At 41.1% G+C, this 23,493-nt stretch overlaps 2 protein-coding genes across 2 annotated transcripts in view; one reads left to right on the top strand and one right to left on the bottom strand.

Annotated features, from left to right (window-relative positions):
* b4galt5 (UDP-Gal:betaGlcNAc beta 1,4- galactosyltransferase, polypeptide 5) overlaps positions 1-7,375 on the top strand; it is a 34,574-nt gene extending 27,199 nt beyond the window's left edge. Inside the window, exons 6-9 of the mRNA XM_077217787.1 lie at positions 250-437; positions 538-660; positions 2,345-2,446; positions 3,308-7,375. Of these exons, the coding sequence (XP_077073902.1) occupies positions 250-437; positions 538-660; positions 2,345-2,446; positions 3,308-3,455 (561 nt within the window). The 3' untranslated portion in view covers positions 3,456-7,375. The remainder of the gene's footprint in view (positions 1-249; positions 438-537; positions 661-2,344; positions 2,447-3,307) is intronic.
* Positions 7,376-13,914: 6,539 nt separating this feature from the next.
* The window catches only part of emilin3b (elastin microfibril interfacer 3b), a 32,181-nt gene continuing 22,602 nt past the window's right edge, over positions 13,915-23,493 (bottom strand). Inside the window, exons 4-5 of the mRNA XM_077217776.1 lie at positions 21,683-22,212; positions 13,915-15,663 (exon numbers count right to left, since the gene is read on the bottom strand). Of these exons, the coding sequence (XP_077073891.1) occupies positions 14,380-15,663; positions 21,683-22,212 (1,814 nt within the window). The 3' untranslated portion in view covers positions 13,915-14,379. The remainder of the gene's footprint in view (positions 15,664-21,682; positions 22,213-23,493) is intronic.

Raw genomic sequence — 23,493 nt, 5'->3', positions numbered from 1 at the left:
AGTCCTCGTCAGCTTTTCTAAACACACACATAACGTTTGGACTGACACACCATTTCTAAAAATGTAAAAAAAAAATGTAAAAAGTTTTACAAATGATTTACACAAATTCATTCGGCTAATATATGCTTTTGCAAGATTGCCATTGTCATGGGCAGAACTAAAAGAGTTTTGTTTCATTGTCGAATAGTCATTTTACTAAGAGTAAAGGACAGGAAGTGAATAAACAAATGTGTGTGTGTGTCTGTACAGGCCGGAAACGAACCGTTCAATCGTGCCATGCTGTTTAATGTCGGGTTCAAAGAGGCCATGAAGGACCTGAACTGGGATTGCGTGATTTTCCACGATGTTGACCACATTCTGGAAAACGACCGCAACTACTACGGCTGTGGTGAAATGCCAAGACACTTTGCGGTCAAACTCAACAAGTACTCTTACATGTAAGTTCCCACAATACACTGTTTTCCTCACATGCGAGTTTGAAATGCTGTTCAGTATGTGAAGTATTTGTCTCTGAATAAACACCTCTGGAATATGCAGGCTTCCCTATGAGGAGTTCTTTGGTGGCGTGAGCGGGATGACCACGGATCAGTTCCGGAAGATAAACGGCTTTCCCAACGCTTTCTGGGGCTGGGGAGGGGAAGACGACGACCTTTGGTACAGGTACAAACTCGAAACTCCTCAGGACAAACAATAGGGTTTCGCAACACTATGATCTCATGTCTTTTCCAAAGAGACGCTCCCAGATTACTGTAAAGGCTTCCCGGACTGGACTATCTGGATCACACTCAATCTATAGTACATACTATAAAAGGTTGTTAAAGGTGCTCCCAATAATCTTTTCCTCAACTAAGATTGTTTACAGATAAAAGATGAATAGTACTATTGAACATGTCATAATCGTATCTCCAGTCATATCTCCAACCTAATAAAACCTGCTTTATGTTACATGGAGAGGGTCACAATTTTGAGATCACACTTTTACAAAAAAGAAGAAGAACTATACTTTATTAATTTCAGCAGTATAGTGAATAGTATATTTTATGTATACTAAATATAGTATACAAGTATTAATGTACTACTGGTATACTTGTAAGTGTACCACTTCCATACTTAGGACTAAATTAAAGTATACTTAAAATTATAACAAAAGTAGTCTTTGACACTTTTTTAAGTTTTTATTTTCTATTGCAACTGTTATTTATACTACAAATACTTATGTATGTATACTATTAGTTAACTAGCTATATCCTTCTAGATCCGTTTTTTATGTGTACATTTTGAATTATAATCTCAGTAAACATAGTTTTACACTGAGACTTGTTTTCTTTGAATAAACTGGTAACACTTTACACAAACTATTTAGAATACTCTATAATTAGTCTATTAAGTATACTCTATAGATACAACATCATGCAAAAGGAATAGATTTCAGTGTTCACAGGTGTTCCTTATCTTGTAATTAGTCAGTGTATTAAAGCCCTCATGTTTGCCCTGTCTTTGTTGAGTATTGACATTTAATTTTATATTTAACAATATTATTAAAACATTATTTTCTTGTTATATCTGTAAAGCTGCTTAGAAAGAATCTGTATTGTAAAAAGCACTATATAAATAAAGGTGACTTGACTATTGAATGTTTCCTGTAATGGAAATTGAGTAATTTTGAGTTTCAGGCCTCGTCACATTTTTGATTTATGTTTGATCATATTTTGGAATAAATTGCATTTGTGTTTTCACTACTACTTGCCTCCCGTGGACTTCAAGCGTTACAGAATACTCGACCCACGTGGACCCATGAAACGTGATCCTCGACTGGACGTGACGTCCTTGGACGTCCTTGGCTGAGGCGGAAAGACGAATCGCTGGGTCCATGTGGGTCGAGTATTCTTTAACGCTTGAAGTCCACAGGAGGCAAGTAGTAGTGAAAACACAAATGCAATTTATTCCAAAATTACTCAATTTCCATTACAGGAAACATTCAATAGTCAAGTCACCTTTATTTATATAGCGCTTTTTACAATACAGATTCTTTCTAAGCAGCTTTACAGATATAACAAGAAAATAATGTTGTAATAATATTGTTAAATATAAAATTAAATGTCAATACTCAACAAAGACAAGGCAAACATGAGGGCTTAAATACACAGACTAATTACAAGATAAGGAACACCTGTGAACACTGAAATCTATTCCTTTTGCATGATGTTGCATCTATAGAGTATACTTAATAGAGTAATTATAGAGTATTGTAAATAGTTCATAGTAAATATTGTAAATAGACACTTTGATGGTTTGTGCAGTGTCCTGAGACTTTGTGGACTCTAATATATGTGTTTCTTTTCAGGGTTCAGTTCGCCGGCTACAAAGTGAGTCGACCTGATGGAGAACTTGGCCGTTACATGTCTATCCCACACCACCACCGAGGAGAAGTGCAGTTTCTGGGCAGGTGCGTTGAGGACAGGCCTCTTCTTAATGTCTGAAGTCTCCATTTCTTATGCCACGTCCCGAAACACATCCTGGACGCGTGTAGTCCTCCTCCACTTTGGTGATGTCGGACGGGTTGTTGGGTTCTAGAATGTCATGATTCTCATTGCATTGAATTGTATTTAATGAAAAAGGCTTTTTTAAGGTTAGGCCTTATTCATGAGCAGAGTAAATTTCTGTATAAATCGTTCCTAAATCCATTCATGGGCTCTATCATACACCCGGCACAATGCAGCGCCTAGCGCGACGCGAGTGTTTTTCGCTAGTTTCAGCCCGACCTATTTATTATTTTCACGTCCTGCACCACGTTGATTAAATAGAAAATGCATTTGCACCAGTTTGTGCGCCCATGGGCCGCTGGTCTGAGAACCAGGGGTGTTCAGGCGCATTGCTATTTTGAGGAACTGAAATACTTAACCAACTAAAACCTGGTCTAAAGTCAATGGTGCAGTATTTGTTTTTGTTATTTAAAGAGCGCATTAGTAATGTGCGCCTATAGGGGGTTCCACAGATGTTCTGCTTGAGCTTTAACCTCGTGCACGAGCAGATCCGTTCCCTCGCTAGAGAAGCGTTCAGTCTTGCAAATTTGCGGCATGTAAATAGCGCAACTGGCTTTTAAAGAGAATAGAAGATGAGACTCTGATTGATTAAGCCTATTGCACTTTACACCCAAAACACACCCATTCCTCATTAAAAGAATAGAGGCAACACTTTTAGACCATGCCGACCATTTTCCCCGTCGTTAAATAGGGCCATATGTCAAGTTTCAGTTTTTCGACTGGTTGCTAAAGACTTATGCACATTATCTCCTTTTGCTTTTCAGATACAAGCTACTTCGTAGATCCAAGGAAAGACAGAGTCTGGATGGCCTGAATAACTTGAATTACTCCCCTCTAGTGTCCCGGAGGAGTCTTTACACGAATGTGTCAGTGACGCTCAGTCGAGACCTGGCGCCCATCGCTGACTACTGACATCACACAGGAGAGACACATGCCACACCACTTTATCGATTTAAGTTATTGTTTTAGGAAAGGGGGTGATTCCACAGATCCTCATGTCTTTTCTTTTTTCATATACTTTTTTTTTGTGCGTGTGTGTGTTAATTTCACCACATTTGACCTTTTATTTTTCCTTTGTCACTCATCCACTGTCTGTCTATCATGTAAATTGATCTGTTCTGGAATCCAAAACCCCACGACTGCTGGTTTCCCCTCGTCGGGCCGATCAGATCCAGTGCAGTGTGTCTTCTAATCAGACTCTCCGGGGAAGTCATGTTTACAGCAGGGACGGGAAGAGTTATCGGACAGGTCGATGAGAGTTATGCTAAAACACTTCAGAATAGCCATTGCAGGGTTTGGGGACTATGCCTTTTTCTCTGCCAGAAACAAACACAGCTGGTTCTGTGTGTTAGAATATCAAACTAATAAATGCAGATTTAAAAAAAATAACATTTATTAAATGTATAATAAATAAGCATGCACTGATACTCACAGTAGATGCTACTAAGATCACACGTTTGTGTGGAAACAAAGACCTCACATAGTCTAAATTTATGCTTATCAATTATATGCTTTCATGCTTATTTACCGGCTAACGCATACAACAAAGATTTTTCTTGACATTATGACCCCATGAAATGGCTTGACAAGCACAGTTTTCTTTCATGAGTTGGGCGTATCAAATGCCTAAAAAAAAAAAATAGCCAGCAGCTTTTAGTTGATCTCACAGATGTGAATAACAGATGGTATTAGAGAGAGGGACATTTGATTAAACAAAAAACTGGACATGCCCATAAGCGCAAGATTAGTCATCAATAGTTTTGCCATTTTTAATGCATTTATCATAAGTGAATTTTCTCAACTCTCAGGAGTACACCAGCATATCAGAGCTAATAGACATGGACTAAAAGCCACACGATGGGATCATTAACAAACCCAAGCCGTATACAAACACCGCAATGCCAGCAGAATGTGCTTTCGTCTGAACGATCAGGTATTTCCGCTCTGTGCGCTGGGATAGTATGTGTCATGTGAGGTAGATCAGGACTAGCTGACTGGATAGTCTCAAAATTTGTCAAGCTGTATTTATGTGGGTCTGCAGGCCATTGAAAATAGTTGGATTGTCTGCATAACAAACATTTTGTGGTTTGTACTTGCAGAGGAGTTTTACCCTTTAGTTCCTGCTTGCATTGTGTAGATAAAGTAGATCGTGTTTCTCACGCTCTGCCCTTCACAAACACATTGACATGCTTTGCATTTGGAGAAATATGCTGCTGCCTCTCTGCGTGTGTGTACTCACCTCATATTGAAACAAGGGGTGTGTGAGGGGGTGGGGGGGAATACAACTCTGTTCCGCTATTAAGTTTTACAAGAGCCAACAATTGACATTGCTTAATTCTGAGTGTTATTACCTGTTAATCTTGAGCTAAATTTGGACAAACATTTGTCTGAACAAGCAACTTTACTAGACCAAACACTCTCACTTTGGGCCTCCTTCATGAAACACGAGAATGGTTTTCAGTCTAAATCATTAATTAAACTATTTTTGCTCAAGTTTTCGTATGTATCCGTCAGGTTGCTTTCAAGAAACGGATAAGGAATTTGCGTGCACACCGTTCAGATATATATGATGCCGCAGGATACGTTCATGAAAGCAGACTCAATTTCTGCTTCTTCCACAATTTGTCACATTGAACTTAATGCAAATGACATTCTGAACAATTTGCACATAAATGTGTTTCGTACGAATCTGAAACATGATGCCCACGTCAATCATTTATGAATCTTGAACAAGGCCCTTTGCTTTCATTCAAACTAGTATATTCTCAATACATGCGTTTATGCCGTTTAGAGATCTAGAGGCTTCGTAATGCGTATTTGTGAGCGTGTGTTTGTGTGTATTCATCAAATCATAGAGGCTGGCCCTCATATTTATTAATTCTTTTATAAACATTTTAGTTTTTTTAGTTAATTGTTTTACTGTAATTGTGATTATTTTGAGGGAAACAGATCGATAAGATAACTGTGATGTAAAAACAAGCACTGAAATATGTTTCTTATGCGAGGCTATGTCTCGCTGTTAAACTGAATGGACGCTGTTTCGTATGAAGACACGCGAGGAGGAGATGTTAGCGAGACCGTTCTTGAGCGCTCGTAACCGATGGTGCTGATCCCGTAGCGAGTTTAGCGCTCCAAGCACTTCTCTCTAATGTTGATTTTCTCCGTGTCTGACGCTCTGCGCCAATGTCTGGGTCTTTTACTCGTATAAAAGCTAATAGGCTAGTACTCTTACACTGTGTCCAGGTAAAAACCAAGCTACCAACTAAATGTCATGTCGCTTGTCAAATTTGGTTTAAAAAGACAAGAAAAAAAGACTTTACATGGAAGAGTAATTTTGATTGCTTGTTGCTGTATTCCTACATCTAAATATAAAAGTCACTATGCTCCGTATTGATTCGCAGGTGTTAACCTGTATGGAAATGTCGGGTAATATACTGGCCAGTACTTCTGCTTTACTACAGATTTTTGTTTACAGTGTAGGACACAGTTATACGTTCAAAATCCCAATTAATGTATTGCTGATGGAAAAACGAATATTTTGGAATCAAATGCTGCATCCACGCCATGTCGTAATAATCTTGGTTTCGAGATGAAACCCGTCTACTCTGAGCTGTTCAAATCCTCGCACTGGGAATTATGCTTTCCTATTGCAACACTATCAACACCTTAATCTGCAATGGTCATGTGGTACCAGCAGGAGCTCTCAGAAAATCCCCAGCGTACAAACTGTAGGCTAATTTCAAGCTATACGAGGGCACACACATATGCTTTTTACAAGCTGAATTCACGTAATTATGAGCATTACGACTTGACGTGAATGCACCTAAAGAGCAAATAGGAATTCTCTACGCATCATATATGGATTTGAACATTCCCAAATATTTCAATAGAGTTGATTTGTTTTTGTTTTTTTGTTTTTTTTTTGGGTTTTTTTACAGGATTTCAACAGTATTTGATTCCTTGGTTCCAAAGTATGATTAGCATTTATTATGGGTTTTTCCATTTCATTATGTTTACTGTGAGGAACATGTTTGTAAAATCAAAAGTTTGTTGCAGCTGCTGGGTTGATTTAACTTCAATAGAAAAGAAAATGCAATACTGGTCCCATCATTGGCACACTCCTCTATATCACCCGTTCAGCTCCAGTTGAAATGACAGGGACGGCACTGACCCGTACCTTGAACAACTGGCTGCCTTAATTTATTCAATGTTATCATGTTTTTATTTTTTATAAGAAAATATATTTCAATATGTTAATGTGTTTTTTCACTTGTGCATATTGTGTAGTGTTTCAGAGCATAAGGTGTCATATAAAGGATCTACAAAGATTGATTTACTATTAAGAAAGAGTTTGGAGCCATTTAGTCTGACAATGATTTGGTGCCATTTACCTCTCTGTGAATGCCATGTATTTTCTATTCACTCCAACATTTGTTTCTTTTCTTTTTTTTATCATACCAGGCCTTAAATACTGTTTCAGGATTATTTGTGATGATGAAGATGCTCCTCTTATGACATTACCATATTTATGTCTTACTAAAATGTCTTTTGTCAGCCAAACCGATGCGTCAATCTCAAAATGAAAAACATTCAACATTATTTGTATAATATCAATTGAAATGCTCTGAGAAAATAAGATGCTGCCGTCCATCATAAGGAGATGCGGTCTCCTTGAAGTGAAGCCATCTGCCACTCGTACAACACATCTCGGCCTTAGTGTTTGTGTAGGGGCATATCTTTGAGTAGAGACACTTTCTATGATGTCTGATCTTTTTTTTTCTATTATCATTGTTGAAATGACCGAAGTACACCAATAAAATAAGTTTAAGCAATATCTTGGTATGTTTGAGTAATTCAGTCACTTGTCTTTTATCTTTTATTGCACACAATATCTTTAATCGCATTATACCTACAAGTGATCAAACACTAAGAGACATAACTATAAAACTATAAAATATAACTTGGCAAACTTTAGACAGGTTAGATCGTCCCTCCCTATGGATGTAGCCAAAATATTTATCCATGCTTTATTTTTTTCACATATTTCATATTGTATCACCTGTATGGGACAGACCAGTGAGTCTGCCATTTGACCAATAGAATCATTATATAAGCAAGCTATAAAAATCCTTGATAAAAAGCTAGTTCGGTACCACCATTGCAAGATCCTAGAGAACACAATTTATTGAGTTTTGAAAATTTGAGACTCTTTTCAAACTTGACTGTAGTGTATAAGATTCTGCACGGCCTGGCCCCTGCATGTTTACTGGTTTTTGTTTGCAATCGCCCTGCAATTTCTGTCAAATCTACCAGAATAGCTTCTATTTTTGACTGTAAAATACCCTTTTGCCGTTCAACTTTTAGACAATCTGCTTTTTCTTTTAAAGCCACTACACAGTGGGATGCAATAACAGATGACATAAAGAGTTTTAAATCACAACTGAATCTTTTCTGAAGACCACTCAGATCTGTTCCCACTGTCACTGATGTGGTGCTGACAACATGTTTTGTGTATGTGTGTATGTGTGTAGGGGGTGGGGGAGTTTGTTTTTATTGTACCCTGCCAGGGGACTGCAGATGTAAATTAGCCTGTGGCTAACTCTGGTACAATGCATCAAATGGTAACATTTATGTTTGAAATTGTACATGGTCCCTAATAAATAAATAAATCTGCACTCAATTAATGCTCAGAGGACTCACTTTAAACCATAAAGCCCTCTTTATTATATTTGATACTCAAATTTGTAAGGCCCCTCTAAATTGTCAGCGCGATCAAAATGTTGCTGGAAATCCTGTTGTGCACAATCCACTACATTACATGCCTTCTGTGTACATTTTTATAAAGCAAATTTAAGAATACATTTTATATTGTTAATAATATTTGTAGACCGAAGCAACTTTACACCGTTTTTAAATAAAAAATAAAAATTCTCATGTGGTTTTGATGTTAATTTACTTGACAACAGCGTTTATGCCCTGAAAATGCACTTCTGAAAACGATACTGCTATTATCTCCATGTAAACTAGAAAATGCGAATTTGTGAGCTCATGCATATTACAAAGTGACATCGCCAACTACTGGTCTGGCATGAATAACACCGCGTTATTAGTCTTTTTTGCAGATCCGTGTGAACGGAGATAGTTTTGACAACATAGTCGCCACATCAAATGAAAACTTTAAGTTTTTAGTACATTGTTATCATACAAAAATATCCGTAGATTTACTTGATTATCCATAAAAGGTTTTTTTTTTTTTAATGAATTCAAATATGAGTTTCAAATATGATCCATCAGTCTATTGAGGAACATTTACTTGTTTATTTATTTGTTCTTTTCTCAATAATCATTAAAAAACTAAGCGTTAAAATATCATCTCACTAAGACATATTATTGGTAGATGTATCTAAGTGACAACTGATGTATACATGTTATGCATAATATACTGTTGAACATTTTTAACAGTTTACTGATTTACATTACACAAATTTCATCTGACTTTTTGCTCAGTTTGGGTATCTGAATAAAATTGTGTTGTTTTTGTCTGAGCACCACATTCTCACTTAATCATATATGAGCCATAAAGTTCATGACTTCAGTCTGATCTGCTGTGTTTGTATTCTCTCTGTGTGCCTTGTTGTCTTCTGAACACATGTGCTGTGTTTTGACAGCTCGCCATGCGCTCCGCCTTCATTGTGGCGTCTTCTCTCCCACTCGTCATCCTTAACTATCCTTGTTCTCTTCACTTCTGTTGTCAATTAATCCCTCATTTTCTCCCCTATTTTAAATCCTCTTGTGTTCAGTCCTCTGTCAGACCGTTGTTGTGTGTAATGCTTTTCCTGTGACCGCCTTGCCCTGCCCTGCCCTGCCCTGCCCTGTCCTGCCTTGCCCTGCCCTGCCCTGCCCTGCCCTGCCCTGCCCTGCCCTGCCTTGCCCTGCCCTGCCTTGCCCTGCCCTGCCCTGCCCTGCCAGGCCTGGTTTCCTCTACTGCCTGCCCAGGCGTTGTCTTCTGTTGGGGTTGGATGTACCAACCCAGACCCTCTCTGTGTGCTCATCACCTTCTTCTGGGAATTCAGTGTGACTCGGACACTGGGTCGGGTGACGCTATAATTGGTTTCTTTTGAGAAGTGCTCTCCTGGCCCAGTGGACATGTATTTGGACTTCCTCTTTTCTTTTTGTGTTCCTGTTATCTTTTTCCTGGGCTCATTTGAGAGCCAAATAAATGATTCTGTTACCTGCTACTGAATCCGTGTCGTTCCCTTAAAATAAAAGCCTGATGTATCAAATGTGATTCTCAAAAATAAAACAAAAATCATATGCGAACTTTCTCTAGATATTGTCTAAAATTGTCTTCATTTTGAACACTGCATTTACTGCTTTATATTTTAAATTCTGAAAACTGTGGCATATTTCTTTCATAAATGTGCTATTTACAAAAACAAAACAGTACTAGCACTTTGATAGTATGTCTATGCTATTAGGAACAATAGAACAAAAGCAGTTGTGGGAATCACAGTTCACATATTATTAGCGTTTCAGAGCATCAAAGGTATGAAACATTGTTATAGAAAATAATTGATGCATTCATTAAAATAGGTTTATTTATTTTAAATAGTTTGACTTTGTCACAAATTGCCTATTTCTGTTTCGTTTTCATGAACTTTCTACTTGTTTTGATCAGTTACCTGTTTTCCTTTCTTCCAGATTCCCACTCCTCGTTTGTACTATGATTTCTGATTAACGAGTTCGTCATCAATCATCATGTGTATTTAAGTTCCTCTTTTTTATTCAGTTGTTGTCTGGTATTGTTCGTGTGATTGTGTGAAACATGCTGTTATGTTGCCTTTCTGCTATTCCGCTAAGTAACCAACCTTTTGTTTATTGAAACTTTTTTGAACATTGGATCTTTATCAGGGCCAAATCGTGACAGACATGAGGAAGATACACTAATGCGGTTTAGGTAAGAAGCTTTTGTGTTTTTTAACTGTTTAAAATATCTTTCATTGTTTGTGCTCATTTTGTATTAATCTTGTCAACCCTTCTCTTCTCTGTCATATCAAACGTATCTCTTACATTTGATGCTTGTAAGTGGTGTGTTTGACAGTGTGTCCTACTGTAAATGAAACATTGTAAATATAACAGGATCTTCAGTGAGAAACAAGGGATGGGACAGGTGTTTGGGGTTGTAAAGTAAAGAGAGCTCAGTGGCATCAGTAGTCAAAAAGTAGTTTTTATTTTAATTTTTTCCTTCTTTTTAATAGCATGCACTGATTAATTGTGCCAATAAAGTGTGCTAAATACTTTTAATAGTCCATTTTTATTTCATGCTTACTTTTTAACTAAAGTGCGCTGAACTTTCCATTCACATATCATCCAGCCCCAAATGCATTTCATCAGACGCTAAACTGAAAACAGAATTGGCATTTTTGTATGTCCTCCCCTAAAAATAACGCTCTCCATGTGTAACACTCATCTGCCTCTTTTTAACAGACAGCTGCAGAGACTCAAAGAGCAGCAGAAATACAAAGATGGTGATTGTGTCAAACAGGAAGCAACATGAATGAATTCAGTTCAAAGGAATGACAGCTCTGAATGGCCCAGTTATGTTGGGAACAGATAAGGAATTGAAACAGCCGGTTTAGAGCTTGATTGGATGTGGCTGTTTGTGCATGTACTGTATCATACACTGCATTTTTATAATTACTATTTAAAAATATTTGGTAACACTTCATTTCGATTGTCCATTTTAGACATTTTACTAACTATTTTGCAACTACATGTGAGCTAACCCCAGGACCAGACTGGGACAACATTTTCAGACCGGGAAGGAGAATGAGACACTGCATCCTATACGCTTTGGGGAAAGCCTCCAGCATTGACCGGTGTCTGAAGCACTTGGCAACGCAACAATAACATCGGACAACAACATGACAGCCTATGCGGTCACTACCTGTGCACGCATACACGAAGCATGGCAACTAGTCACAGTGTCTCGTTCCCCTTCTCAGGGAACCAGGGTTACATTTTTAACCGAGATGTTCCCTTTTGAATGGGAACTGAAACTGCATCCTAGGACACTTTTCACCATAAAATCAATGACTCCATGGAGCTAAGTCCAGAGTCACCATTCCCTGCCATACATTGTGCGCACCAGTGGACTCTATTCGTGACTCTATTTCCTAGGGCAACCTAACAACGCTTCCCTAAGGGTGGTGCGCCAAGGAGGCTCACAGAGAGCCATAGAACCCGGCATAGCCACCCTGACCGAGCGTTAAGATTGGAGGTCTCAGTAAGATGACTCTCTAAAGCTAGAGGAAGACTAGCAAGGCCCACCTTAAAGACAATTAAACAGGTTTTACTCAAAAATTTAAAATTACTCAAAGGCACACATCAATTTGATCACATTACTCCAATTTTAAAATATCTGCATTAGCCACCTGTGCATTTCAGAATTGAGTTTAAAATTCTTCTTTATTTTTTTAAATCCTTTAATAATCTGGCACCGAGCCGACCCTATGCTGTGGAACAGCCTTCAGGCGTATATCAGATCTGCACAGTCCTTAACTGTTTTTAAATCGTCTCTTAAAACCAATTTTTTTCATTGGCTTTCAATTCACTGTGAGCTTCTGTCATGAATATGTGGTTTGCCCTGTGTTTCTTTGTTTTTTGAGTTGTTCAGCACTTTGGTGTTTTCTGTTTTTAAATGTGCTATATGAGTAAAAGAAACTTGAAACTTTGGGTTGTAGGCGCTTTTTTTAGCCTCAAGTTCATCCACTGTCTCCACGGAGATCCCAGAGCGAAGGCTTCAGCATAACGACCCTCTATTGCAAAAGGAAGCTTAACTACACTCAACACTAAGGACTGTTTACCAAGGAGGCTCAGAAAAGAGCCTGACAGCTCGATACTGCTATCCAAGCACAGCTCTTGGGAGGCCTAACAACACTTCACCATAAAGACAGATCCACCAAGGAGGCTCACAGAGAGCTCTCGACAGTCACTCGACGTCACTGTCTACAACGGATTGATACTGAATTCAGAACAAGCTCATTACAGGGATCGGAGGACCTTGTTCAAGACCCGACTCAGGGGGAGGGTTCAGCTCTTCAGTCGAACCAGTGGAAAAACGTCCTCTCTAAACTTCAACACTCACGAAGGTGCCTACAACTAGGAAGGGTTCGCAAACTAGCGGTGAATAATCGCTTCTTGTCGGGTTCCAGAGATCGCCACCACAAGCACTGCTATTGTGCGGGCCAGCAGAGGGGGCAGATCTTAAAATAACACCAGTCTTCACTCTCTCTGCATCTAATTCCACAGAGTTCCGCCTCACACATTAGTAATAGCAGACGGGATAGCAGCTCCGCCCACCCGCTCTGATGCGGAGGCACATACTGCACTTCCTGAGACGCTTGGCTGAGCGATTGTCTTCACACGTACATAAACAAATGGATCCTGAAGACAAAAAGAAATTGTTGGTGTGTACCTTTTATTCTCTGGTCGCACCGGTACTGTCGTCACATTATTGTCGCGTTTAGACACATGTTTCAGACACCAGTCACGCTGGAGGAGTTTCCCAAAACGTTGTAGAACGTAGTGCAAGTTCCCATTCAAAAGGAAACTCACATTCATCCAGGCCAGATTGTATCTACGTCTGAGGCCAAAACACTACAAACAATGCCCTCATGGAAAATATAAAAAGAGTGTTTGTCTACATTCATGTTTTCAGTCTTCCTCACAATGCAATGAGTATGAATATTTAAACCTGAAGATGTTATCACATGGTTATGATGAAATGTAGAAAAATAAAAAATAGTATCAGTCAAACAGATGCTTGTGTCTGTATTGGCATATAAAATAATGTTCACCCAGTATAAAAGAATATGGGTTGGAATATGGATCATACATGGATATACAAATATGAAATATTTATTTATATATAGCATAACGTTTGATCATTAATACGATAAACATCAAATATTTCTCTGGAATAGATACTTCAGTATAATGACTGTTGAACAGTATTGACCACTTTCTATACATGCAAACAATTTAACCTACATGACCGGTGCACGTTTCATGTCTCGCACAACACTGTGTTCTTATATAATAAAATCATTTAATAATTTAAATAACTAAACTACAATATGTTGTGTCCAGTTATTTGTTAATTCACCATGTATTCAGCATATGAATGTCCATTCAGCTTGCCATGAATGTCAAACTGGGTTTATTTTGTAATAATGACAGTCCATTATCCCTTTATGGCCTCAGTTTCATTAGTTGGTTCTTGATGGCACTGGGTGGTCATTACTGGAACTTCCACAAATGATCCATTAGAATCAGAATAATCAGAATATAAAGGAAATAGTTGACAAACTTTTTTTCTTCAGTTCACACAACTCGCTTTTATTAATGAAAAATTATAATCTCTTAGAAAACATTTCAATAATGCGAAATATATTTTTAAAACAAACTATTTCACACTCATCAAACTTTTATTAAAAAAAAATGTGTAGCTTCGTAGTGTTATGATACAGTAATTCAATCAGGAGATGACTTGGATGCTGAGATGAGAAGGTAGTGAACAGTACTTGCCATTAGAAACCCGTAGCAACTTAGTAGTGTCATAACATTCACTTTCATGTGTTTTGCATGTTTGTTACTTCATTTAACAAATCGTCTAATATATTTAATAATGCAGTCACACTTTCTTCATATAAGTTAACAAAACTCGGTATAAAGGCTTAAAACAAATAATAGGAGACAACATGCCCTGTTGAGGGAACACAATATTGCAAGTTTGTACAACCTCAGGCCTTGTGGTTTCTCTATAGAGGACAGATTACTGGCCGTCACCCCTTGCGGGGTCCGTTTTGCTCACGCAGTCTTTAAGACCGTCCTTCAGTTGGACCAGCTGCTCAGAGTGGCTTTCTAGTGTCCCGCTGACCTGCTCCAGGAAGCTGTCCGAATGTCTTTCCAGCTCACTGCGGATTCTCTCAAGGTCATCGGCTAACTCACTTAGGCTGCCACACTGTCCTTCAACCTGGGTGATTCGGCTTTCCACCCCCATCACCTCCTGTTGCATTCCCAGCGTTGTGGTCCGACAACCCTGCAGTTCCCCGGCTAGCCTCCGCCGCAAGCTCTGGAGTTCCCCCTTCAGCTGGATCAGCCTCTGCTCCCCGGACCCAAGCATGGACGCCTGCCGCTCCACCAGATCGGAAATGCCCTGCACCTGAGTGACCAAACGGCTTTCCCGTTCCTCCCATGTGGAGTTCACCTTGCCGACTTCTCGAGCAAACAGGCTGACTGAATCCCGTAGACCCTTCAAGGTACGATTGACGGAGTTGACATTGATCTTCAGGAGTGTGATTTCCCCTTGAATAGAGCCCTCTTTGTTCTCCTGGGACAGCTGTGTTAGGAGACCTAGTAAGGTGCTGTTGAGATGGTCCAGTTTGCTTGAGTGCACGTCCAGGCGGTCCATCATCTTCTTTTCTGTTTCCTTGCAGTCTTCTTCCTCCGTCTGGATGAGGGCCGTGTCCGGGCTAGAGGCAGGAGAGCAAGCAGAGGTGCAGAGGATCTCGAGGACAGACATCTGCTTCTGCATCCCATCCAGGTCAGCCTCCACCCTCCGCCTGACACTGTCGATCTCCGTCTCCAGTGCTGGCACCACTTGCCCCTCTAGCAGCGCCGGTGCCGTGGCGTTGCTCAACTCCTCCACCGCTACGAACAGACGGCGCTCCAATGTCTTCAGCTTATCGTCTAACAAAGTCTTGAATCCATCCAGGGAGCTGAACCCATCGTGGGGTCCGTGTTTTGAGGCATTAATCCTGCTCTCCATGTCCACCATCCGGCTCTCCAGTAGGGTCTCGATAGAGAGTGTCTGGTCAGTCATGTCCACTTGAAGCTGCCTCTGGGACTCGGTCAGGCCCGTGACTGAGTCCTCCAGCTGGAACATCCTCTGAGTCAGGCTGTTCATCTCGCCACAGCAGCTCTCGGTCACCGTCAGACCCAGGATCTGTGCCTGCAGCTCACCCAGCTCTTTCCTCAAGCCCGTCTCTCGCCCATCCAGCGAGACTTGAATCTGTTCTTGACCTGTTAAGTGCTCGTTATGACACTGCTGCTGAACCTAAGGACAGGACACAGGAAAACGTACTTTTAAACAGAATATATGTTGTGTCTTATAGCTGATTATGCTCTGCCTCAAAAACTTGTATTATATTCAGTTTAATTTAAATGCTAAATAAGTTCTTTATAAGTTCTGTACCCCTGGTTTCACAGACAAGGCACAAGACTAGTCCAAGACTAAAATGCACGTTTGAGATGTTTTAATCTCATCAATCTTTAAGATGGCATATCTTAAAATATATCAGTGCCATTGTTTTGTCTCAAGATGCACACCAGTTGTTGTTTTTTCTAAGACATGCTTATAAAAGCTACTTAAATGCAGTAAAAAAATGCCTAATCTTGAATTAATCTAAGCCCTGTCTGTGAAACCAGGCCTTAGATTAATGAATCCTAGTCTGTACTTATATACTTTGGACAGATATTGTGTTTTGCGGTAGTATGCCGTACAGAACCGTTGCCACTGACCACTTTAACGTTTGCAGTGGGGCTCGACAGCCTTAGTCAAACGGGTTGGCGCGTATGGTTGGGTTGTGGAAAGGTTGTGAGAGATTGTGGTTAGATCAAAGGAGCAGCCTCAGCAGCAGGAGGGATGTAAAGGTCAGTAAGCTGGGCTGAGTTGAGTGGGGGACGGAGGGGGGTGACTTTGGGACGCCAGAGTCACTGTCGAGCCCTCTTGAGGTGTCGTGGGCTAGTCGACGAAACACTGAGGACGGAAGGTGCCCTCTTGAAGACCCTAGAGATGTTCCCTACTCTGCTCAATCCAGACGGTTGTCATGAGGGGACCGCACTGTGGTTGCAGCCGTTGTGTGTGCAAATACACTGCAGCTATTAACACCAGACAGAAGGAGATTCATATCACCATGTGGAAAGAAGCGTAAATGGATGGAGAAGCATAGGTTACTGTAAAGCTACATCTTAGTTGGTGCTTATCTTGGCGAAAGCCGAGTACAAATGAGCATGAAGTTTTAACATCCACTATCGTGTAATGGAAATCATGAAGATCTGGATATGTCCAGTGACTGCGGTGAATAGTGCTGCTGGCAACAAGGGAAAGACCTTGCGACAGCCTGGAGAGACAGCTGACAGGAGGAAAGAGACCCCAATGGGGCTGGTAAGGGTTAGTTACCCTTGTCGGCAGTATCCAGCTCTGTGTTTACAGGATGCTGGATACACCCGCCCAAGGCTTCTGAGAAATTAAAGAGGAAAATACCCCTAGAGTCTGCGAGAGCGGGGGCGGAAGATGACTCAATGTTGGACAACATGGTTAACAACTTTGGAATGGAAACGGATATGAGTATGGAGAGTAATTCACAAAAGGTTCTGCAGTTAGCAAAGTCATTGAACTCCAAGCTTGTGTCTGTGGCTGGAGCAAGGCAACACCGGTCAGGGGTTTGAAGATTCATCAAGGGAAAATGAAATGCTTGAGAGAGAAGGGACAAGGGCCTCGCATTGATCAGTACTTCTTACGAAGTCAGTCAAGTCAGTCGAATGAAATCCAGCGACAGGAAGCAAACCACAGTTCGCAGGATATCAGCACCCCTGTCATAGAGGAGAGGAGGGTTTGCACAGTTAGTGATGAACACATTGATTGATACTTGTGAACCCGGTCAGATTAACCAGCAAAAGAGAGAAAAGAACCTCAACGGGCATAGGCCTGGAGTTAGATGGCCAAGAGCTTGTGAGAAAACTGCATGGGACACGGTAAACACAGATCTATGCTTTGCATTGGAAAGATGAACTGGTACAGTTGAAAAGAAGCTGGATAAATTTGGGGACATCATTTACGCATATGGAAGTGAGAGGTTTGGTGTGAAAAAAGGAAAGAAAAAGTCAAAACTACTCCTGGAAAGTCTAGACGGCAGCAGAAAATTAAAGGGTTAGTTAGAGAAAGGAGGCAGCTGAGGAAGCAATGGAAAAGAGCAGAACAAGGTCAGAAGGAGGGACTCAATCTCTTACAAAGGGCCATAAATGATAAGCTTGCAACATTATGCAGAGCTGAGTGCCTATGGAAACGCTACAAAAAGAAGGAGCGTGCGAGGGCTAATTTCTATAAAGACCCATTCAAATTCATAAAGAAGTTATTCACCAGTGAGAAGAATGGCACTTTAAAAGCATCTAGGGTTGAGCTAGAGAGATATTTGGAGGAAATGCATACAGATGCAAAAAGGCATGAGCCTATGTCAATTCCGTCAGACATCCCACCTATCAATCCACCAGAATACCAAATGGAGGTCTGTGCACCTAAGTGGAAAGAGAAGTGTGAGAAAGGCAAGGGCTCCATCATCTCCAGGGCCTAATGGAGTTCCGTACAGAGTGTACAAGAGTGCTTCAGGAGTTCTACGAATTCTGTGGAAATTGATAAAAGTGGCATGGGAAAAGCAGGTTGTATCTAGAGCATGGCAGGTGGAGTCTTTATACCTAAAGAAAAAGATGCTACAAGCATCAGTCAGTTTTGTCCTATTTCACTATTAAACGTCGAAGGTAAGATTTTCTTCAGCATTATTGCTCAGAGATTGTCAACCTACCTATTAAAGAATGGCTTCATTGACACTTCAGTTCAAAAGTAGCATCTCGATAATTAAAGGCAAGGTGGTAGATAAAACATTCTTCATTAATGGTGAGGCAATACCAACAGTTTCTGAGAAGCCAGTGAAGAGTCTTGGGAGATGGTACGATGAGGATCTAAAGGACACAGTTTGATTGGGAGAAGTTAGACAACAAGCAGTGGAAGGGTTGAAGAGCATAAACAGCTGCGCTCTACCAGGGAAACTAAAACTCTGGTGCTTTCAGTTTGGTCTACTGCCAAGGTTGCTGTGGCCACTGACTGTGAACGAGGTTTCTTTGACAACAGTGGATAAGCTGGAAGCATTAATAAGTTCATATATCAGGAAATGGTTGGGAGTTCCACGCTGCCTCAGCAGAGTGGGACTTTATAGTAAAAGAATATTGCAGCTGCCAGTCTCTGCTTTAACCGAGGAGTTTAAGTGCGCCAAGGTTAGACTGGAAATGACCTTAGTAGAGTCACGCACCAAATGTGTAAGGGAGGCAGCACCTGTGTTAAAAACTGGTAGAAAGTGGTCAGCAAAGAAATATTTGGAAGAGGCAAAGCCTGCCCTTCAAATTGGTGATATTGTGGGACAGGTACAGCATGGAAGAGGGGGTTTTGGGCTCAGTTTAGCTCCTCCTAAATGGCACAAGGCAGCCCCAGCTCAAAGGAGAAAGCTCGTAGTCGGCGAGGTGCGAAAGCAGGAGGAGAGGATGAGGTGTATAAAGGCCATTTCCCAGGCCAAGCAGGGAGAGTGGATGAGATGGGAGAGTATAGAACAACGCAAGATGGGCTGGCAAGACCTTTGGTCAATGGAAGAGAGTAGGATCAGTTACCTTATCAGGGGAACATATGATGTTCTCCCATCACCACAGAACCTAAACCTCTGGATAGGAGAGGATCCCTCTTGTCCTTTGTGTTCACCGTCTGCCACATTAAGGCACATTTTGACAGGATGTAAGGTGGCTTTTAGCCAAGGTCGGTTTACTTGCCGCCATGACCAAGTACTCCGATGTTTGGCTTTAGCATTGGAAGATAACTGTAACATGACCAATAAGTTGCCACCTGTTCTAGCAAAACATTACACACAGAAGACAATATTCCTCCGCCCAGGCGAGCAACCACCAAGAAAAGGTGTTAAAACCAATTCTTGCTCAGGACAACTGGAAGCTGCTAGGGACTGGAAAATGCTGGCTGATCTTGATCAACGGCTTATTTTTCCACCTGAGATTGCCACCACTAACCTCCGACCAGATATTGTTTTGTGGTCTGGATCAGCACGCATTGTTCAACTGATAGAGTTAACAGTCCCATGGGAGGATGCTGTAGATGAGGCATATGAGAGGAAGAAACTGTGGTATGCTCAGCTGGCCACTGAAGCAGAACAGCGAGGATGGAGAGTCCGGGTTTATCCAGTGGAAGTGGGTTGTCGAGGATTTGTGGCACACTCCACAACCCGGTTCCTCAGAGACGTCGGATTCAGTGGCCAAGAGTTGCGTCGGACAGTAAAGAACTTATCTGAAGCAGCAGAGAGGAGCAGCAACTGGCTGTGGTTGAGACGGAAAGAGTCTGGCTGGCTGTGAACATGCTACACTTTCGAAAAATTCTTAAAAATTTGAAGAGTCTGTTGGTTTATTTGTGTAGCTTGCATAGTAATTACAGTTATTATGTTCCTGTGTATTTTGCGTGCATGAGGATTGGTGTTTGGACAGATATTGTGTTTTGCGTTAGTATGCCATATGGAACCGTTGCCACTGACCGCTTTAACGTCCGCAGTGGGGCTCGGCAGCTTTAATCAAACGGGTTGGCGCGTATGGTCGGGTTGTGGAGAGGTTGCGAGAGATTGTGGTTAGGTCAAAGGAGCAGCCTCAGAAGCAGGAGGGATGTAAAGACTCTGGGACACCAGAGTCACTGTCGAGCCCTCTTGAGGTGTCGTGGGCTAGTCGACGAAACACTGAGGACGGAAAGTGCCCACTTGAAGACCCTAGAGATGTCCCCTACTCTGCTCAGTCCAGACGGTTGTCATGAGGGGACCGCACTGTGGTTGCAGCCGTTGTGTGTGCAAATACACTGCAGCTATTAACACCAGACAGAAGGAGGTTCACATCACCATTTGGAAAAAAGCGTAAATGGATGGAGAAGCATAGGTTACTGTAAAGCTACGTCTTACTGTAGTTGGTGATTACCTTGCTCCTATACCAACAACCAAACTGCGTGTACAGTATAGTGCTTGTGACAAAGAAACACTGATAACAGAGCAAACAGAGAGCAGAATGGATAAATCAGAGAAGGATATATGAAGTAAATGTATCGAATTAATATAACGTTAAACAACTTAAATATTCACGCATATATAGCTGGTGTGCGCAAGCTAATAAACGAAGCGCGGAGTGGATTGAGCTTGTCAAGAGCACATCCCCTTTTCACAGACATAATGATGGTGGCAAATGGCAGATGGGCATATCATAGTTTTTGTCCAACTCCATTGACTGAAGTCAGGACAAAAACTATGAGAAAACCTGTTGGAAAGCATCTTTTGCCGCGATTTTTGTGTGAGCATATCAGTGAACACCCCAGACCACTCGGTGAGTTTCATGTCTTTTTAAACTAAAGTTTAATGTGTTTTAGGAAGGATTGTTCCAGTGCACCTATGAAACCATTGTGGAGGTGGGGGGTGCTAAAACAGAAACCGAAAATTCTCGGGACAGCAGCATTTGTCCAAATTTCAATCTTAACCGTTCTATTTCATCAGAAACGATCTTAAAACAGGGCTTTAAGTGTAAAATACCGAACTTGTCCTTTAAAACTCATTTTGATCACCATCATAAAATGATCACCGAAATGACTTACTTGAATGTTTTTTCTCTTGAAAAAATGTATTCATGCCTCAAAATAGTTTAAATGTAACTCTACACTCTTGCCTCATTTAGTATGCGCGGTCTATGAATATGCAAATGAGCCCCACCTCCACTCACTCACTCAGCTCAGAATCCACTTGTTGACGATCACACCTTGATCTGATTGGTTACAAGGTAGTTTGTGACGTCAGAAACACCAGCGATTTCAAATCGTGTTTTTGAGACTGTCTTTGGTTCACTGCAGTTTTAAGGAGAAAATACTCAGCATTGCTGTCGACTTATGAATTTACACATGGTTTGTCTTAAAGCATATTAAAAACACCTCATAGACATATAAACAACTTTAAAAGTTAGATTTTCAATGCATGATTCAATGCATGATTGAATATTGCTTTGATTTGATCATCTAATATCGCTAAAGAGTTGTAATTCTTAATTTAGTTTTCAATACCTGCTTGCAATGCTGCACTTTGACACATGTATGAAACATTAGTTGCAATAATTAAACTACTGCCAATTTCCGGTTCATCCCGACTTGAATTAGAACCAACAAAACAAATGTCATTATGCTCAACGGTCCAACTTATTCTTGGTGAAAAGTTGAGTGATCAACCCACCTGACCAATTCTCTCATCACAGTGACTCTCCAGACCCGTCAGTCTCCTCTCAAAGCCATCGAGGACATCGGCCCTCACTCCGGCCAGTCTGGAGTCCAGGAGTTCCTCTAGACGCCGCTGATCCCCAGGGACGGGTCTCCCGGTGGCTGTGTCTATCAGCCGCTTTAAATGGCCATCGTGTCCCATCACCATTCCCCGGATCTCGTCCAGCATCTTACTCTTGACCTTCAGCTCATCTCTGACCTCCATCACATTCCCCACCAACTCTTCAAAACCAGGGAGGTTCTCACCGTCTAAACCGTTTGGCGTGCCCTCCGGGATCAGCCCGAAGCCCACAGAGGTGTCCAACAGCCGGGGGGCGCCAGGGAGCAGAGAGCTCAGCATCTTCCTGGTGTCCTCGCGCAGAGACACGCGCAGACGCTCCTCCATGCCTGACACCAGGCCGTTCAGTGAGTCAAGATCTTGAGCCAGTTTACGAAGGTTTTCTTCTATGCGGTCCAAGCGTTCACCAGAGACTCCCGCCTTTGGACCTGGGAAGAAGTGAGAAACTTTTACACCTTTACAATCTACATTTACGAAATTCGAAAAGTGTAGATCAGGGTTTCTCGCGGTTAGTGAAGGAACTTCAGGGGGTTCGCTACTAAAAGCAAATAATTTAAATCTGGGCAACGGTTAATCGCGACCACATATGCATGTATAGATTTAAGAAAAATGTGTTATATATATATAAAAGATTTATATTTATATAATATAAATTATGTATAAATACATGTACAGTATATACATGCAAATATTTCTTAAATATATACATGCATATGTGTGTGTGTTTATATATGCAAAATTATTATACACAGTACACACACATATATTATGTAAACACAAACTTTTATTTTGGATGCGATTAATCGTTGCCCAGCACTAAATTAATTATATCCAAAGTAAAATTAACACAAACAAATGGGGCTCCACGATAATTGTGATTATCAAATCAAAGGCTGCTGTTTAATTAAATAACAACAGTGTGATTGAAATGTCGACTGAGACACTATCACAACTAAAAAGAAGTTTGGAGCTGCAAAATCTTCATATTTCCACAGCAAGATCAACAGCGCCTCTAACACACGAACACTTTTCAAGACATTCAACTCTCTCCTCTGTCCACCTCCACCATCACCCACCTCCTCTTTAACTGCAGATGACTTTGCTAACTTCTTCACCAACAAAACAACCTCGATCAGCAGTCAGTTCTCAACTCCACACACACAGGAACCCAAACCATCCTCTCCCACTACCAGAAACCTTCTCTTTACCTTCTCTCCGCTAACCGAGAAAGAAGTATCTAAACTTCTCCTCTCCAGTCATCCTACACCTGCCCTCTAGACCCCATCCCCTCACACCTTCTACAAGCCATCTCTCCCACACTTCTACCAGCACTCACACACATCATCAACTCATCCCCCCATACTGGCATTTTCCCTACAGCATTCAAGCAGGCTCGGGTAACTCCACTGCTTAAAAAAAACAACATTAGACACATCACTTTTAGAGAATTACAGACCTGTCTCTCTCCTACCATTCTTTGTGAAAACACTTGAACGCGTTGCTTTCAACCAAGTGTCATCTTTCCTGTCTCTGACTAACCAGCTAGATGTCAACCAATCTGGCTTCAAGAAAGGCCATTCAACCGAGACTGCACTACTGTCGGTCACAGAAGCCCTGCGAATCGCAAAATCGCAAAAGCTGCTTCCAAATCTTCAGTTCTCATTCTGCTGGATCTTTCTGCTGCCTTCGACACTGTGAATCATCAGATC

Source organism: Siphateles boraxobius, unplaced genomic scaffold, assembly GCF_051911475.1.
Source record: "Siphateles boraxobius isolate OS27281-9 unplaced genomic scaffold, OSU_SipBor_1 76, whole genome shotgun sequence".
Taxonomy (NCBI): domain Eukaryota; kingdom Metazoa; phylum Chordata; class Actinopteri; order Cypriniformes; family Leuciscidae; genus Siphateles; species Siphateles boraxobius.
This window is presented reverse-complemented; position numbering and strand designations above follow the sequence as displayed.